Source organism: Lepidochelys kempii, chromosome 2 (assembly GCF_965140285.1).
Source record: "Lepidochelys kempii isolate rLepKem1 chromosome 2, rLepKem1.hap1, whole genome shotgun sequence".
Classification (NCBI taxonomy): domain Eukaryota; kingdom Metazoa; phylum Chordata; order Testudines; family Cheloniidae; genus Lepidochelys; species Lepidochelys kempii.
In genome coordinates, this window is record NC_136381.1 from 205,628,929 (window position 1) to 205,647,846 (window position 18,918).

At 39.5% G+C, this 18,918-nt stretch overlaps 1 protein-coding gene across 3 annotated transcripts in view; it reads left to right on the top strand.

Annotated features, from left to right (window-relative positions):
• HACL1 (2-hydroxyacyl-CoA lyase 1) overlaps window positions 1-15,891 on the top strand; it is a 33,526-nt gene extending 17,635 nt beyond the window's left edge. For all 3 annotated transcript variants that reach the window (XM_073333569.2, XM_073333571.2, XM_073333570.2), the window contains exons 5-17: window positions 223-295; window positions 789-866; window positions 1,815-1,909; window positions 3,162-3,274; window positions 6,981-7,116; window positions 8,492-8,597; window positions 9,613-9,696; window positions 9,981-10,082; window positions 11,117-11,271; window positions 12,842-13,000; window positions 14,057-14,164; window positions 14,506-14,692; window positions 15,076-15,891. In XM_073333569.2, the coding sequence (XP_073189670.2) occupies window positions 223-295; window positions 789-866; window positions 1,815-1,909; window positions 3,162-3,274; window positions 6,981-7,116; window positions 8,492-8,597; window positions 9,613-9,696; window positions 9,981-10,082; window positions 11,117-11,271; window positions 12,842-13,000; window positions 14,057-14,164; window positions 14,506-14,692; window positions 15,076-15,108 (1,429 nt within the window). In that variant the 3' untranslated portion in view covers window positions 15,109-15,891. The remainder of the gene's footprint in view (window positions 1-222; window positions 296-788; window positions 867-1,814; window positions 1,910-3,161; window positions 3,275-6,980; window positions 7,117-8,491; window positions 8,598-9,612; window positions 9,697-9,980; window positions 10,083-11,116; window positions 11,272-12,841; window positions 13,001-14,056; window positions 14,165-14,505; window positions 14,693-15,075) is intronic.
• The last annotated feature ends 3,027 nt before the right edge of the window (window positions 15,892-18,918 follow it).

Here is an 18,918-nt window from a genome sequence, read left to right on the forward strand (position 1 = left end):
GCTGTTTAGAGTCTGATATAAAGTGCTGATGTCCCTCTACTCCTATTGAGGTCAATGGAAACTGAAGGTGCATAGTATCTCTGCAAGAAGCATTAAGCGATAGGCAGGATTGGGTCCTAAAATATATATCTTAAGAATCAGATTTTTGATGTGTTTGTTGTTGTTTTGGGGCTCTTTTAAAATTTGCTTTTAAAAATAAAATATTTTTTATGCTTGTTTCAGGCCTTTGATTGTTGTTGGAGGCTCCTCTGACAGGAATCAGGAAATCATGGGAGCTTTCCAAGAATTCCCACAGGTACACAGATATATAACTTTCTGCATAAAGGCTTCAGGTAAATAAATGGAGGCAGATCCTCAGCTAGTGTAAATTGTCATTGTGCCACTGAAATCAGCTGTGGATCTGCCTTTCTGAGTTTGTGGGAATTTGTAACTTTTTGCTTTCTGGAAGGCTGGCTGTTTTTTGTCACCGCATGTAGAACACCCATTCATACTGAAGTAAGACAGAAATCGGCAAGACGCGTCATTGAATCCGTTTTGGTGACTAAACTAATTTCTTTTCATGATAAAGATTCTCTTTTTTCTATGATAAGAAAGGTAGAGTTTGTCACATGCTTCTTTGTAGCGTGTTGCATTACAAGCTGTTGTAGGCATTGATATTCCGTGGAATTTATTTCTTTTGTAAACAGTAAATGTGAATTAATCGCCACAGCACTTTTATAAAGAAAAGAAAAAAGTATGTGATTCTTGTAATGTTTCCTTTTTCTTTTCTTTTTTTTTTACTTCTGCAGGTTGAAGCTTGTAGGCTATACAGCAAATTTTCTGTCAGACCCAGCAGCCTAGAAGCTATTCCTGCTGTTATTGAAAAGGTACAAAACAGTACATAGCAACACATGGTTAGCATTTAGACAGCTTCTCTTTAATTCCTCAAGTTTTGGAAATAGTTATCATTTAACTCCCTAATCCTACAAATTTACTACGGGCTTGTTGATTAGTTAAGTCGCTATAAACACTTGGGCGATCTTTCCCATATGTTAGTTCATGGAATAAGGTTACAAACAGCATATGGGCTCAATCTGACTCTCACTGAAGTCCACAAGAATCTTTTAGTTGACTTCAATGGGAGTTGGATAAAGCCTTGAAAAAGACATTCTGTGTGACAGAGGTGCAGGAGTTAGGACTGCAGTATGTACTTCATCTCTTCAGTTTTGGCTGTGAAGGAGTATTGCTAGATGCTCGTTTTGTGAGATTTAGGATTTCCACAGAGACATCCTTATTTTAGCTCTCCAGGATTAGGTTTGAAAAGTCTCATGCCACTGCTCCAGCACCACAATAACCCTGTCAACTTAAATCCTGTCACAAGCAATACTGTTTCCAGAAGTGCCAGTTCAGCACAGTAGCATCTATGGAACAGGAGCACTGGTGTCCTAAGTAATAGAAGATGGCGGCTTCAAGGATCATGCTACTTTAAACAGAAATTCAGCAGGAAATTTTGACTTAGTAACTGCAGATATAACAGCTGATAGTGTTGCTGTCTCCGTGTAAATGAGGCAAAACATTTACAATCCAAGAGCTTCTGTGCACTGGCTCACTTCAGCTGGCTTAAATGGGGTAGGAGGGAATTTAAAAAGTTAGGTTAAAATAGCCCATTATAAATTGTGTCCAGGAAGATTTTCCTGCAGGTGCATAGGGAATAAGACAGTGCACTTTCTTCATTACACTGAGTTTTGTTTTTTGTTTTTTAAGTATTAAGATTTTTAAAAATTCTCTTAAACAGTGATTAAAATGGTGCTCTTCTCTTCTCTCAATAAATCTAGGCAGTGAGGTGCAGTACCTATGGTCGTCCAGGTGCCTGTTATGTTGACATGCCAGGAGACTTTGTAAATCTACAGGTGAACAAGAGCTCTGTCAAGTGAGTACAAGTTACTTGGATGGGTGAAGTTGTTAGATACAGAGTTTTTCCTACATAATCTTTTAATCCATTGGTCATTGCATTTAGCCAAAAAATCTGTTTGAAGTAATATATATAATTTATAAAAAAAAGTTATAAAAAAAAAGTTTCTTTTTAAGGAAAGGTTGCACAACCTACCATTGGGGCTTGAACACACTGAAATTATATTACTTGCAATCCAGCCTATGGATGTAGTAGTCTATTATGTCATGCAGCAGTGAATTTATAAGAAGTGAAATATTATGACAGTATTGTTATGCCATTATGTAAAGCAGTGGTACATTCTCACCTAGAATACTAGGGATATATAGAAGAAAGATGAGTTCAATGATCGGCAATGAATTGCTAGGAGACATTGAAAAATATATATGGTGAGAGATTGAGAATACAGGGACTGTTTACATTAGGGGAGGAAAGCACTTAGCCCTATTCCTATTCAGGAAAGCATTTAAGTACATGTTGAAGTCCCATTGACTTAATGAGGTGGCATTTGAATGGCAAATATTGTGTTAATTGAGGTAGTCCTGTGATATCAAGTGCTAGGTTTTGCAGTCTTATATGGGGACACCGTAGAACCTGCAATTCAGAAGGTGGTAGGGGAGGTTTCCATTGCATTCCTCCTCTTCCCCTGCCCTCTCTAGGACAACTGTGAAAATCTTGAACCTTTGGCAGAGTTCTCAAGAAAATATCATCTCTTTTTTTACTTTTGTCAAAAGCGATGGGGAGGAAACTAGAGTGGGGCAGCCTTTGCAGCCATTTTATTGCTATAATGAGAAGAGAGGGTTTGTGCAGGGAGGTAGCTGCCCACAAATGAGAGAGAGGAAAGGAAAGGTTCAGAATGCCAGGCTTTGCCAAGACAAATAATTTGATTTAAAATGACTATATATGTGTTAATAGAAATGTGCATAGGTTATTAGTTCACAGTGTAATGCACATATAAAATAAGGAGATATTAAAATTAGGGGGTTTATTTTTGCAGCATGCTAAATATTTTGCTTGTTCTATGGAGTAGCTTATTCTCAGAAAAATTTGGTTTGAATATAATGAGCAATTTTAAATTTTGTTTGTAAAATAAAGTTGCTGTTCTGACAAATATCATGAACAGTTTAAAATAAACTCTGTTATTTTACAGTGAGTGACTGATTTTACCTTTTGATAATTGCTTGCTTTCCATTGCATTTCCTTTGAAGATGCTGGCCTGTCTGTCTTTCAGATATGTTAAATGCTGTTTGCCACCTCCTGTCTGCACAGCTGAACACTCTGCTGTATCTGTAGCAGCATCTATCCTTGCGCGTTCCAGACAGCCTCTCCTAATCATTGGCAAAGGTAACATGATTTGATGTAGCTTTGAACTTTACCACATGTTGGAAAGAATAGTGACCAAAGTAATATTTCTCTTAAATTTAAAGCATCTCTTTTCCTTTCACTGTTTATAAAATAACATCTTTAAACTTGGAACTAAAATCTGTTTTTCTACTGGAATATTTTTTTCCTCTGTCTTGTACATACACTGACTTGCTCTAGATTTTCCCTTTATTTTTTCTTCTAGAGTAAGTCAAGTCAATACAATACACTGAATCTATATGGAAAATAAATGGGTAAATATTGTCCTAAGTGTAAAGCCTGTTCCAACCAAAGCTTAAACAAACCCTGTTTGTCAAAATGTAAAAGTCCCTTCTCTGACATATACCTGTCTAATACCGTTGCATTCTACTGTGAGAATCAGAACACTGAACCAAAGTGATCTTTATTATTTGATTTGTACTCACTGAATATGCCAGACTACCAGAGCTGGATCATGAAACCCACTCTGTAACCATACAACAGCTGCTGCTGCCATTGCTATATTACAGACTTTCCACTACACTCTGCCAGTGCACTTCATTTCTGATCTAGAGGTGGTCCCTCTATGGATCAGAGGGTAGTTCAGACTCCATGCACATTCAGTCATTTTGCCTCTCTTCGATGCTTTTTGTGATGAAGACACACATCCTTTTGTGATGAAGACACATTTCTGATGCTTTTTGTGATGAAGACACACATCCACCAGGAATTGAATTGAAACCAATTTATTTCATAAAGGCCACTGAATTCCTAGGCAGTTACTAGAGAGCTGGCTGAATATGAACAGGTGAATGAGAGATGGAAGGCTCTGATATCAGAGAGCGAGGTTCTATATTCTCACATAAAGAGAAATTGAAAAATTTTGGATTGTTTACTCATAGAATGGAGACAAATATGTGACATGATAAGAGTATATAAAATAATGAATTGTATAGAGAAGGTAAATTAGGAGCATCTCTTCTCCCTGTTCTGTAACACAAGACCAAAGGGATATTCAATGAAATTGAATAGTGGGACATTTGAAACTGATGTAAGGAAATACTTTTTTCCACACAATGCGTAATTAGACGGCAGAACTCATTGCCACAGGATGTTGCTGAAGCCAAAAATACAGCAAAATTCAAAGAGAAATTGGACATTTGTATGGATAACATACATATCCAGAATTGTTGTTGTTCAATGCTAGCAAAAAATTTGCTAAGGATATAAAACCTCATTCTTCAGGTTTTAAGCCAATTATCCTCTTTGGGGTCAAATTATCCCACATCTGCTTATTATGGGACTTCTTGCACCTTTCTCTGAAGCACCTGATGATCACCTTTGTTAGAAACAAGGTATTAGACTAGATGGACCACGAATCTGATCCACTAGAACAATTTTTATGTTCTTCCTACCAATCACCAGAGTTCTCCAGTCCTCTAAAATTGGACTTGTTTTCTAGTAGTCAAGATCTTGCAGATGACTAAATAATCAGAGCGCTTTTGTTGGCACGTCCATTCAAGTGCTTAGGAGATGGTCTGATTAAAACCCAAGAGAGACCCTAAAGTCACTTTTCAAATATTTTAATTGCAGTGCTTTCTACTGTGTATGCTAAATGTCTAGCGCCCTTATTTCCAAGCTTCGGTCATTGGGAGACCTCATAATTCCTGTTAGGTAAAGGTGTCTTTAGCTGCTTCAGTGTAAAGCATGACACACAAATTACTATGTTACACACAAAAACTCAATGTTAAAAGGCCATTATCAAGGTTGAAAAATCAAGTACTTGAAAGAAATGCCAGAATCAAGATTACCTGTGCATCCTTAATTCAGGCCCCTTGTGTGTGCGCATTATGATACAGTTGTTAATTACATGATCGTATACTTTTTTTTTTTTTTAACGCTCATTCAGTGCATAGGACAGACCTGGGAATGAATCAGGGCTGTGTAGTGAAGAACAGTGCCGTTATCTGTAGGCCCGCTGCCTCTTTTGTTGCAGAAGTTGGAAGGTGTGTGGTGAATGAGGCAGGGGATTGCAAGAAGAGAAAGGATGGTCTCATGATTAAGGCAGTTGAATGCTACCCTGGGGAACTGGAATCTATCCCTGCCTCTGCTACAGAGTTCCTACGTGATCCTACGCAGGTCACTTAAAAAAAACTTTTCACAGATGGTCAATAATTATGTGTCTTTCATTTTCTGGGTGCCTGACTTGAGATCCTGAAATCTGATTTGAGAAGTGCTGAGCATTTACAGCTGCAGCTGAAGTCAATGGGAGCTGTGCTTTGAATATATGAAGTGCTATATACTCTGAAAAAATCAAGTCCCAGGTGCTTCAAAGTGGGCACCCAAAATTAGTGGATTCTATTGACCTTTAATGTCTGTGATCTCAGATACCAGTCTTTAAAATGAGAATAAAACCCTTCCATCTTACTGTGAAAATAAAGTAGTGTTTGTAAAACACTCAGAAACTATAGTAACAAGCACCATAGAAAAACCCATTGGGAAAGTAATCTGTTTTCAGAGTCTGGTTTGAATAGTGTACAGTATATAAGGATTAGGACCACACATTGAACAGTGAGGAGAAAATAAAATGGTGCTCACTTAATGAGCAACTATGCACTATTCATTTTGTGCACTGACTGACATTGGTGTGGTGGAAAAAATAGCATGTGATCTTGTTGTTAAATACTTCATCGTAATGCATACACATTGCGGGGGGCTGTACAGACAACGTTAATTCTGCTATTTCCTAACTTTCCAGTGCTTGACCTTGCAACCGTAATTTTCTGTTAACATAGTTTTTGTGTGCGTAATTTCCTAAGTATTTAAAAAACAAATTGAAAAACAGAAATTCCATCATGTTGACATACATGTGGTTCATGAGCAGGGTTAGAACCTTTAGATTTACAGCAGAGACCTCCTCCACTTGAGCTAATGGAATAACTATAGCAATAGTAGATTATCATTCTCTGTGTGGACCAGATGAGACGCACAGTTTGCAATGGATTTCACAGATGCTTGTTGGCAGCAGAGGAATGATGAGACTCATGAATCCTAGGTTCCATTCCAGGCTCTGGAGAGGAGTGTGCTCTAGTGGGAACAGATTCTTCTGCTTCTACACCCCAAGTTTTTGACCCCTTCTGCCCCGTTCCCTGCAATGTGACCGTGTCCCAGTCCTATCTCTTTCCTGTGCCAAATCACAGGGGTGCTAAACTTCTCAGAGAAAGGATTGCCAGAATTTTATACCATAGGCAAAACAATGTGTTTTTCCCCAACCTCTTTATCAGAAACAGCTAAACCATTTTGGTGGAAATTTTTCTGAACACATCCTGCCTGTGGCAGACACCTGCCATGGAAAGTCTCAGCCAAACAGTTAACGTTTGGCAAGTTACAAGCAACTGAAAACAGGGTTTTATAATGGGAAGTGTCAGGCTGTCTTAATAATAGGCAGTGCTACCAGCCCCATCTATATAATATGATGATTTAGGTTAATTGAAGAGTATATGTTTTAGAGATCACACTGTTCTCCTGTTTTAGAGAAACATTTAAGCATATTTGTAATTTTAAGCATATAAGTATTTCTAAATCAGTGGGACTATTCACTCACATGCTTGAAGATAAGCCCTTACTTAAGCACCTTGTTTAAATGAGGCCATGAAAAGACATAATTAGAGATCACATTAAACCCTTCTTTATACTTTGTTTCCTGTAGGTGCTGCTTATTCACGTGCTGAAAACAGCATCAGAAAGTTGGTGGACCAATGCGGGCTACCATTTTTGCCTACCCCAATGGGAAAAGGGGTTGTTCCTGACAACCATCCAAACTGTGTAGCTGCAGCCAGATCCAGGTCAGTATAAACCAAGGCTTTGCTTCCAATCCTATCTTCTGGGAAACTAATAGGAACATACCATTAAAGATACAGCAAATTGCAATATGTTACAGATACTGTGGAAGGCCTAACACAAAAAGCAAAAAAAAGTTGAAGTGCAGCTGCATTTCGTGCCCTGCTTTATGGCAGTGGATAAAGCCAGTAGCGTTACACAGCTTGTGTCAAATGCTGCTTAGAACTGAATCCGGGGTGAAAGCTTGGGAGTCACTAGTAAGTTTTGGCAAAAGCTAGGCTGAATTCTTTTGAGTTACGTTTTGTTGTATAAATATTAAGCCTATATCAGACAACATAGTATTTTTAACATGTAGTTTATAGCACAAAATGAAGTATGTAAACAAGTTACATTACATGTAGCAGAAAACTACTGGCATTTTCAGTGTTCTGACCTTTAAGGCTATAAAGGTTTATATAAAATGGAGTATCACAATTCAAATTTTGCTTTATGCAGCCTCGCTTTTATATCATTTGTAGTACATTCCAGTTTAATTGAACTAGGGTCTCTGTAAATCCTTTAATTGTATTGAAGAGACATATATTGAAGATTGTGTTTTAAAAAAATAATTGTAGTCACCCACAAATGAAGGTGAGCTTACTTATAGAGCACTTGTAGGTATGTGTGTACAGTGGGCTTACTTTGCAGCTGAAACTCCTATATACTTAAATGTAAACAAAGTTGTGTGTTGAGCAAAATACCGTCATCATTATGGAGTATGTTATTAATAAATCTGAGAACTTAAAAACTATACCTGAGGTATTTTGCTCAGCAGCTGGGCCACCTTGGGCATACACACCAGAAGGCTGAATTAAGGTTGCATGTAGGCTGACCAGACAGCAAGTATGAAAAATCAGGACAGAGGGTGGAGGGTAATAGGCGCCTATATAAGACAAAGCCCCAAATATCAGGACTGTCCCTATAAAATCGGGACATCTGGTCACCTTGGTTGCGTGGTCAACCTTCATTCTGGTATTTTCTAATTTTTGAGTACTTGACTTTGCTACCTCAGAATTCTGTTAAAGTAGAGTTTTTGTTTATTTGTTTTTTGCTCTAATAATATTTACTTTCACAAAATGAATGCTGTTTTAGAAAGAACTTAGTGCTTTATTTGGAAATTCAGAAAATCTTCTGCTTATATAAACTAAAGAGACAGTTTGTATAAAAGATTTTTAGCTTGCTGAGCTAAACAAATATAGACTGGAGGGAAGCAAGATTTGTTATTTTATTCTCCTAAATGATAGGGCTGCTGTGCTATCTGGAACTATTGCCATTTTTGAAAAGCAATTAAATATAAAAAATATTTACATTTCATGTTTTTCTCTTGTTTTCCATTATTAGGGCATTGCAACATGCTGATGTAATAATATTGTTTGGTGCCAGGTTGAACTGGATTTTGCACTTTGGACTTCCACCAAGATTTCGACCAGATGTAAAGATTATCCAGGTAATCTAGGAAAATAATTTGAACAGCACCCTCTGTAGGTTAGCTCTCTCTCTCTGTAATAAGCTGCTCTTTCATGTGATGATCTTTGTCATATTGACAGTGCAGTACAATGCATGTGATCACTGTAGTTCTCCAAAATAACTGTTTTTATTTGTTTTTAATTCCCTTGATATTTTCAAAATCAATATAATGTTATTCCGAGCATATAGGACTTGATGCTGCTCCCACTGAATTAATGGCAAAGCTCCTATTCAGTGCAATAGCCCAAAGATTGGGCCCATAATGCATGTGAACCATGTATAGGACTATAATTTCCTTGGTCAGAAACAAAGAGTTATGAAATTGTGGAATTGTTCATAATAATGGATCCCTCTCTCAGTAGGATCCTTTAAAAACATTATCTTGTATTTACAGTCAAAGCAAGCAAGATCTTGCTGCTCACTATCCGAGCCTGACCACTTAGAAACAATGAGAGTAGAGGAGGAAAGGCTACTTAACAACTGAATACTTCTGGCAAACTGTCTGTATTAGGAAGGGTAGGATATAAACACAATTTTACCCCTCCCCCATTTCAAAATATTGTAAACCATGTGTCCAAGGGCAACAGTCAGTTCTGCTCTCTGATTAGCTGGCTTTCAGTAGTCTGAAACATAAGTCCTCATCTGGTCTCCTCCAAAGGTGTCCACTCTTTGACTAGAGCTCTTCACACTAGTAGTAACAAAGTTATATATAGTACGGTGTGTCGGAGGTATAACAGAAGCAGTAAGTCGGTGCTAAGGGTACAAATGAATGTCTGAAAATGGGTATGTACAGTAGGTTTTTACTTGGAGTAAATCATCTCTTGAATAGCACTTCCAGTAAAGATTAGAGGAAATTACTCTTAAAGCCAAAGTGAGGACTAATGAGGTTGTTAGAAAATACTCTTCTATTTTACAGTGTAAGTCGTATTGACTTAAAAATATTTCTAATTGATTCAGTGTTCTTTTGTCTAAAACCTATTTTTTTTTTAAAATAGGTTGATATTTGTGCAGAAGAGCTGGGGAATAACGTGAGACCTGCTGCACATTTATTAGGTGACATAAATGCCGTGACTGAGCAGGTAATGTAATGCAAGGTGTTTATAACTTTCTTTGACTTGTAGAAAGAGAGTAAATTATAAAAAAAAAAAAAAAACAGTTCTAGGAAAAGTATTTTTTTTCATGCAGTATATTTATGCTGTGCATCCAGTATCTAATCCAAAATTTAAATTTAAAAGTAGATGTAGTATTGTGCTGGGATCTTGGTTTATGAATGTTAGATTTTCTTGAAGAAATTATTCTGAGGTTTATGTTGTTTTGAAAGAGGATAAATTTTTTGTCTGTGTGTTTGTGTGTGTTGTTTTAGCTTTTAGAACAACTTGTTCTAATGGAATGGAAATATCCTTCTTATTCGGAGTGGTGGAAGGGATTAAGAGAGAAAATGAAGAGCAATGAAGAAACATCCAAGGTAATACTATGGCTCAGTAAAAGTGGCTTTTGATCCTTTTCTGGACAAAGAGTATCAATCATATCCCTGTCAGTATTGTAGTTAAGTCTCCCTAACTAATCGGAACTTTCAGGTTGCTAAATTCTGAATGGTATCAAAATGTTTCAGAAGACTCCTGTAGGCTTACTGTGTTCAGATTTATCTGCTGTATGGACAGACTGGGCTTAAGAGCTAATTGTCATCCAAACCCCATTGAAGTCATTGGGCTTTGGATCAGGACCATAGTGCCAGAAGGAAGCCCTTGTGTAGAAGATGATATGGTAACAGAATTTATTTTCAAGTGATGTGGTGTTACTCTTAGCATATGACAGCTCAGTTTTGCTCAGGTAGATCCTTTATTTTTATTTTATTTTATGGATTTGTATGTGCCAGTTATTGTGACACATTAAGGCCCCTTTCTTACAAATACTTACGGATGTGCTTAAATTTCTGCATATGAATTGGACTGTTCAGGCCTGGAAAGTTAAGCCCATATGTGTCAGCAGGATTGGAGCCTAAATTAGACTCCTCTCAGTGACAGCACAAACAGGGGCTGTTCCTGAACCATCCCAACACACAAATGACACAGCTCACCTGCGATTAGAAATAGTCGAACATTTTTACTCCATTTGAACAGCAGCTAGCACGATGGGGTTCTGGCCCATGAGTGGGTGCATGGCAATACAGATAATAAATAGTAATAATAATGGTGAGCTGAGGTGCCTTGCTCGTTGCTCTGAATGTCAATAAACTGTTGACGATGGCACACCACCAGAGGGAGCAGGTTGCACACCTGAGGGAATCTCTGCTGAAAATGGCCTCTCTTCAGAATTACAAAGGCACTGTCAGCAAAAGTGACTCTGATGATCTCAGCCATTGGGAGGAAGTCTAGTTCTGCAACCCTTTCTCAGGAGAATAGTCCCTGACTTCAGTGGTAATATTCACACATGGCATTGCACATTGCCCTTATGCTAAGCAGTACGTATAGAAATGATTTATAGTCTCTTTTTTTAAAGGCATTGGCATTACAAAAATCCCTGCCTATGAATTATTATACAGTATTCCATCATGTCAGAGAACTGTTACCCAGGGATTGCATTCTGGTTAGTGAGGGAGCTAATACTATGGACATTGGACGTACTATGCTTCCAAACTATCATCCTCGCCACAGGTAAAGTATTTGCTCTGTTGCCATGATGCAACAATTATGTGCATATGTTTGTTTCCATGTAGTTGGGTTATAAATTACTGGCTCCGTGTCTTTTTTTTTAAATAAAAAAGTTATTTAAGTAAAGTAAATGTATAATGTGTCTTTGGGGTGGGTTTGTTCTTGTTAAGGCAACTTACCTTTATCCCTTTTGGTCATACCCTGTCATTGATTTTTATACCGAATACACGTTGATTTGTGTGGGACTTCAGCAAATAGTACAATGGTAATAAATGGCCATATTTCAAACGGGTGAAAGTTATTTAGCAGAGATCTCAGTTCTTTTTGGGATGGAAGTATATTATTGAGTCCCATACTTGGTATGTGAATCTGTACCTAAAATGTTAGGACTTACTTAAATTTTTTAAAATAAATAGGTTAGGGTCCTATCCTGCAAGCAGATTCACACACACAAAGTTGCTGTAATGCAGAATCCCCTTAAAATCAATGGGAGACACACGTGTTCCGCATCTTTGGAAAAAGGCCATATATTGGGCCTCTACATAGGAGTTCAGGTGCCTAAATGTAGACGTACAAATTCTGACGTTCTGATTTGTGACTCTTAAAGCCAGCTATTACAGAATGACTGTAAATTAGAGCTAGTCTGTATTTATTAGATTGTATGAGAGAAAACTGGACAATCTTTGCTGAGGTGACCCTTCAGATCTGATTGTGGAGTCTAGAACCTCCTTTTGAAAAAAGCATGATAGGTAACAAATGAACCTCACAACATATTTGAGATGAAATAAAGTTAATTTAAAATTAACTGTGGGAATATATTTATTTTTAAAAGGCTGGCACGGTGACTCTGATGCTTTTTTCTTTGCACATAGCCTTGTGCACATAAGAGGGCGAATCTGAAAAGTTAAGCCTATAATTGTGCTTTTTTTTAAAATGTATTTTGCATTTGCCTGGTTGAAATGGTCTTATTTAATTACAGCTTGCAATTTGATTTCAAAAAGTTGAACCTGAAGACTGGAATTTGAATAGCATTATTTGCCTGAAATTTTTCAGGCTTCTAGTTGGATTTCCAGGGAGTTAAATGGAGAAAAGATTTCATGTACCCTCTTAATTTGACCTTTGGGATGCAACACTCAATAGAATAACTATTTTACTACCACTTGAAACATCTGAGCACATATTAATTAGATGTCTTGAATTACCAGTACAATTCAGACTGAAGGCAATCAGGAATATAGTACATTGTAATTGGTAGTATGTAAGCATCTCTTATTCCAGTCAACTAATTTTTTAAAAGTTCCATTATATGTGTGTTCATTAGAGTATTATGAAATCTTGATCAGATTCTTATATGAGAACCGCGCCTATTTAGACACATGTTGTGCAATATAGCAATACAAGTGTCAAATGCCTTTTTACTATCCAGATATTGTTTTATAAGTAGTTGGGTTATATCAAAATTACTACAAGCCAAGAACAAACTGTCATGGACAAGTTGAGAGCTGTTTGCCTGGCTGTACAGGAAAAATAATGCAGTGAAGAAAGAGGCAATAATTTTACTTTCTATCTGTAGACTTGATGCTGGTACATTTGGAGCAATGGGAGTTGGGCTAGGATTTGCTATAGCTGCTGCAATGGTGGCTAAAGATCAGACACCTGAACGGCGAGTGATCTGTGTAGAAGGAGACAGTGCTTTTGGATTTTCTGGCATGGAAGTGGAAACTATTTGCAGGTAAAAAAAAGTTTTTGATCAAGTAAACCATCTTAATTTATTATCCCTGTCTAACTGACAGACTATCCAGATCAGGGAAACTGGCTGTACACAAAGTGCAGTTAAATGCACAAAGAAAACAAACTGAAAAAATATAGAAAAATATTTTGTCTTACTAATATTAGGTGCTACTTGTTGTGACAAATGGGGGAATTTTTCTAATATGTTTATAAACTATGTGTCTGACTCTGTGTCTATCCCTTTGGCATTGCTTCCTCTTGTGGAGGGAAGGGGAGATGGGAGATCAGCCTAGGTATTTGAGAAGTATAGCCACTAGGATTGTCTGGGCTGGGATCAACACATTTGAATGGAAGCCTTAATGACTGAACGTTAACTCTTTAGAGCAAGTTATTTCCCAGCACCACCACCATCTCTCTGCAGGGAAGCAGGGCAAAAGCCCTAGCAGGAAAGCAAAGGGAGAGGAGGTAGACGGACAGTGGGGCACGCGAAGATGGAGCTGAGAGAAAGAGGGCATAGCAAAGCCATGGCTTCCACCAATATGAACTCTGTACTAAGCCTACCATTATCATGCGAACCTAAAGATTTACAGATTCTAGATTCCAGGTGTTAATAAAGATCCCCTTGTTATCCAAAGGCTGCCTGGTATAGGCTGCAGATACTTAATGAAAAGCATTGCGCCCCGAATGGGAGTGAGGTGACTAAGTCTCTCTCAGACGTGTGGTTCATCTGGACTCGCCACAGAGAGCCATGGAGAGAGATGAGGGGGGGAATTGTTGGAGCCCAAAGGGCTAGTTTGCGAGTCATGGTGGCCATAGGCCTACCCCTGTGGATCACTCTGGGTCCAACATGCTAAAGGGGTCATTCCCAGGAGTCTGGTTAGAGGCCAGAGCATAGACCAGACCCTGTGAATCTATGACACTTTTAACAATAGTAGGTATAAGAACTTTCATTCAGAAGTGATTCTTTTTGGTAGAGTGTCCCTTTAGCGCTTCACAGAAAGATGCAATTCTTTAGAATTTCTCCCATGATCATTCTTTTATTTATGAATGGTTGCAGGTATAACTTGTCAGTTGTAATTATCGTAGTAAACAACAATGGGATATACCGTGGTTTGGATGCAGATACCTGGAAGGAGATGTTAAAGTCTAGAGAACCAACTGTGTGGTGAGTACCTCTAACCTATGTGCTTTTAATTAACTGAGAAGCAACCAAGAGGGTCTTTTTATCCGTGGCTAGTATTTTCTGTTCTAGTCTAAAAGCTGAAGTGAAAAGCTTTGCGGTGTCAGATCAGTAACTAATTGGCAACAAGTCTACCTTTACACAATCACCATGCCCAGTTAAACACAACTAAGTTCATAGGAACTGAATTACGTGTCCCACAAGCATAGGAGAAACTTAGAGAGCCAGCATAATGACCATTTAAAAGTACTAAAATTGGCATAATCCTAGTTGGTCATTCTTGCAATTTTAACTCTATGTACCATAAACCTCTTTGCTTCTTTCAGTGCACCACCTGTTTGTCTCCTGCCAAATTCTCACTATGAGCAGATTATGTCTGCATTTGGGGGTAAAGGATACTTTGTAAAAACACCAGAGGAACTTCAAAATGCCCTGAAAGCAAGCCTGGCAGAGAAGCAAGTGCCTTCCCTTATCAATGTAATGATCAACCCACAATCTGACAGAAAACAGCAGGTACGTGTTTTCATTTTTCTCAGGCTCTGATGGACAGACCCCCTGTATCCTCCTGAACCTCTGTTGAGACATGGGGAGAGATTGCTGGTCAGCAGCGAGGCTCTATGGAGATGCAGGGATCCCCACATGCTCAGCTCTTTGTCATATCAGGGCCTTTGACTTCACCATTTTCCTAATTGTCCTTATTTATTGACAATTTTGTTATGAGTGTTGTCACAGTATCAAAAATCCTTTCTCTGTGCTCCTACCAAAGAAATTGAGAATAAAATGATATTTTCATAAGCAGTGTTACACAATTCCACAAGGGCAGGATTGTATGTTAGTAAATACATGTTTGCATTCTACTCCACCTATCTGTTTTGTTTCTGTTTTTTTGTTTCCAGGATTTTCACTGGCTGACTCGTTCTAATATGTAACAGGAGATACAGAGCGCAATAATCCTAGCCAATACATCTGCTTCAGCCAAACTAAATCATTTTCCAGGAGTAAAACTGCTAAAGCTATATTTTATAATTATTTACATAAGTGTGTGAAATCCTAGTTTTGTTTCACTTCTTTTTTTAAAAAAAAATAATCATAATATGCACAAGAGACACCTAAATGTACATCAGTGTCCACTCAACGGAAATCTTCCTTTTATGGCTATGAACCAGATCATATAGAAACACTTGAATAATAAAATCATTTTTTTCTTTTTACTACAAATGTAACAGATCAGACTTGTCAATTAAATCCATAGTCCTTGGGGGGCCTAGGAGGGGAAAGGGAATTTGTTTATGGAAAAATCTTTGCAATCATAGTCTTTCTGTCCTTTGTTTTTTGGGTTGGTTTTTTTTCCCCCTCTTGACCAACATGCTGCTTACTAGAGAGCTTGTTTTATAGAGCCCAAATCTGAGTCCCTTACTTGTGGTTGGATCCTCTGCTAGAGGTGCTAAATATCTTTGCTTTCCATTCCCACAGTCCATTGGGGTTGACAGTCCTCAGCACCTTTCAGGGTTGGTGCTCAGCCTCTACTCCAGCAAAATATCCACTGATTTCAATGGGAGTCTTGTCAGAAAAGGACTAAGCCCTTAATTTCTTGCACTGTATTTTTCTGTACAGAGATGCAGGCTTTGGATTGACAATTTTGTATCCTAGAATCACTTCAGAAACTTCAAAAGTGTTTATTAAAAAATGCCAGATTTCACTGCAATACTGAATTTATTTGTTTGGATTAATTTCTACAGCCTGCTAACTGGAACCTGCTGTACTTGCAGAAAAGAAAATCTTAAATTACTGCCTTATCCACTTGTTCCCACACATACCTATCACGCAGAAATCAGTAGTGCACAAGAATTCAGAAATAAACATTCCAGGATCAAGAGATTGCAAAGTGTTCAAAGTTGGGACCAGTTGAGGGGACCGGTGAACTTGGGGTTGGCTATGGGTGTCACCTGGGTTAAAACTGGACCAGTGCCAGCCAGCTGAAGGGATGCACAGGCTATGGCTGGGGTTAGGGTTGAGCCCAGCTGAGGGGGGCCTCTGGGCTAGAGATGGGGCCAGCGCCAGCTAGCTGAGGGTTGCCCCCTGATTAGGGTTGTGGTTATGTTTGTGGCCAGCTGAGAATGCCCAAAACTAATGTCAGGGTTGGGGCTGGCTGAGTGGGCCCCTGAAATCAAGGCAGGGTTAGGGTAGGAGCCATCTAAGGGTGACCTGGGCTAGGGTTGGGGCCAGGATCAACAGGCTGAACTGGCTCTCTGAGCCCTCATGGTTCCACAGAGGGCACCCGGGCAAGGGTGAGTGTTGGGGCTAGCATGGGGGTCCAAAGCTACAGTGGGGATTTGGACCAGTAGGGTTAGGGTGAGGGTTGGGAATGGCCAGGGGCCCAGTATAAGTTTAGGATTTTGGGGCTCTCAGAGGGCTAGGGTTAGGAGTGGGAATGACTGAGGGTCTGGGGTTATTGATAGGATTGGGGTTAGCAGGGATCCCTGAGATAGGGTAAGGAATACCTGGGCTAAGATGAGGGTAGGGGCTGGAATGGGGACCTGGTTAACATGAGGGTTGGGGATGGCTAGGTCAGCCAGGTGAGAGATGGAGCTGAGCAGGGTCTCTCGGCTAGCATGAGGGTTAGGGCCAGCTGGGGTCCCCAAACAAGGGTTGGGGTTTGGGTCATGTTGTATTAATTTAGATGGAATAAATGGGCCAAAAGTGTTAACGTAACCCAGTTGCTGTTCAACATTAAACAGTGTTAAACAAGGTTTGAGGTTTGTCATAAAGATTTCAGCCTGCTTAGTACCATGGCAAACACCATTAAAAATCCTTGTAACCTTTTATTAAAAATACAGGAAAGAAGGGAAACCAATTAAAGCTTTTGAAATATAAAGTACTGAATAAGGTTTTCATTTTAACAGCATTTCTTGTTCCCTTTCCTTATAGCTGGAGAGAGTTTTTAGAAGGAAAAATCCCATTGTTTGACAATCTTAGATGGCATTAGAGATGTTAATAACTGTCCTTTAGCAGAAAAGGGACGAAGTTAGTTGAGATGATCTGGAGCTGCTGTTAAAGTCCAATCCAGTTTCCTAGAAGGCAGAATAAAACAAACCCGCACAAACGGGGAGAGAAAAGAAAAGCAAAGATAGAAAATGCAGCTTCTGTCTCCGGTGTTGACTCTCACTTGCTACCTCACAGCTGGAGAAACGCAGGTACAGCGTACAATCTTATCAGCCACTCTGAGTCCTGGCAAACTTGTACCAGCACTGGGCTGTTTAGGGCCTTGCTTTTGGTTGTCTCTTCCTAGTCACAGCAGGGAGAGAGAGAAAAGCTCACATCCCAGATTGTGTTTGGGATTCAGCCAGAGCTGGTGGAGATGGTGATCTCATCTGGGTCCCTCCCTGGCCCAGCCTGGTCAGGACATCTGTCAGGATCAGGATGGCAAAGGCCTGGGGTCCCAGGAGATGGCGTGGATAGCAGTCATGATGGTGAAGCTCACTCGTTAGGGCTAGTTTCCAGCACACCAATTTTGGTTCACTAATTTCTGGTTCCACATTTCTCTTGTTTACCAGCGTGATCTCAACGCGTGCCTTGAGCTATGGCTATAGGCCTTTTTGTTTGGACTAATTGAGTCTCCCTTTTGTACCTTTTCCCATCAACATTGGTTGTTCTAGGTTATTGTGAACATCTTATGAACTTACATTGACTTTTTACATTCAAATTCACAATTAGGGTAAATTAGCAGTCACCAGGAGGCCTAAAGGTAGGGTTAGGTTTGGGGCTGGCTGGGGGCAAGGGTCAGAGTGGGGTCCCTTGGTAAGGGGTGGGGTCAGCATAGGGCCCTGGGTTGAGTTAGGTTTGGGGCTTTCTGAGACCATTTGTTGGGGATGGGGCCAACTGGAGGGCCAAGGGCTGGCATGTGGCCCTAGACTAGGTTTAGTATTATGGCTGGAGGCCCTAGGCTAGGATGATGTTTGGAGCCGGCTGGGCTTAGGGATGTGGCTGGCATGGGAACTGCATGCAAGTGTTAGGGATGGGGCCGCAAGCTAGGGTTCGTCTTGGGGCAACTAAGGGCCCCAGTTGAGGGTTGGGGATGGGGCCAACAGATGGCCGAGGGTGAGGGATGGGGCCAGCCAAAGTTCTGGTTCTGTATACCATGAAAAATAAAGGTAGAAAATAAGAACGGCCATACTGGGTCAGACCAATGGTCAGTCTAGCCCAGTGTCCTGTCTGCAGACAATGGCCAGCGCTAGACAGAACCAGGGCAATTATCAAGTGATCCATCCCATGTCATCCAGTGTCAGCTTCTGGCAGTCAGAGGTTTAGAGACACTGAGAGCAAGGAGTTGTGTCCCTGATCATCTTTGCTAATAGCCATTGATGGACCTGTACCCTGTAAACTTGTCTAATTCTTTTTTGAACCCTGTTATATTTTGGGCTTTCATAGCATCCCCGGGCATGAATTTCACAGGTTGACTATGCAGCGTGTGAAGTACTTCCTTACGTTTGTTTCAAATCTGCTGCCTATTAATTTTATTGGTTCTTGTGTTATGGGAATGAGTAAATAACACTTCCATATTCACTTTCTCTACACCAGTCATGATTTTGTAGCCCTCTATCATATACCCCTTAGTTGTCTCTCTTCTAAGATGAATAGTCCCCGTCTTTTTAATATCTCCGCAGGTGGAAGCTGTTCCATTCCCCTAATCATTTTGATTGCCCTTCTCTGTATTTCCTCCAATTCTAATGTATCTTTTT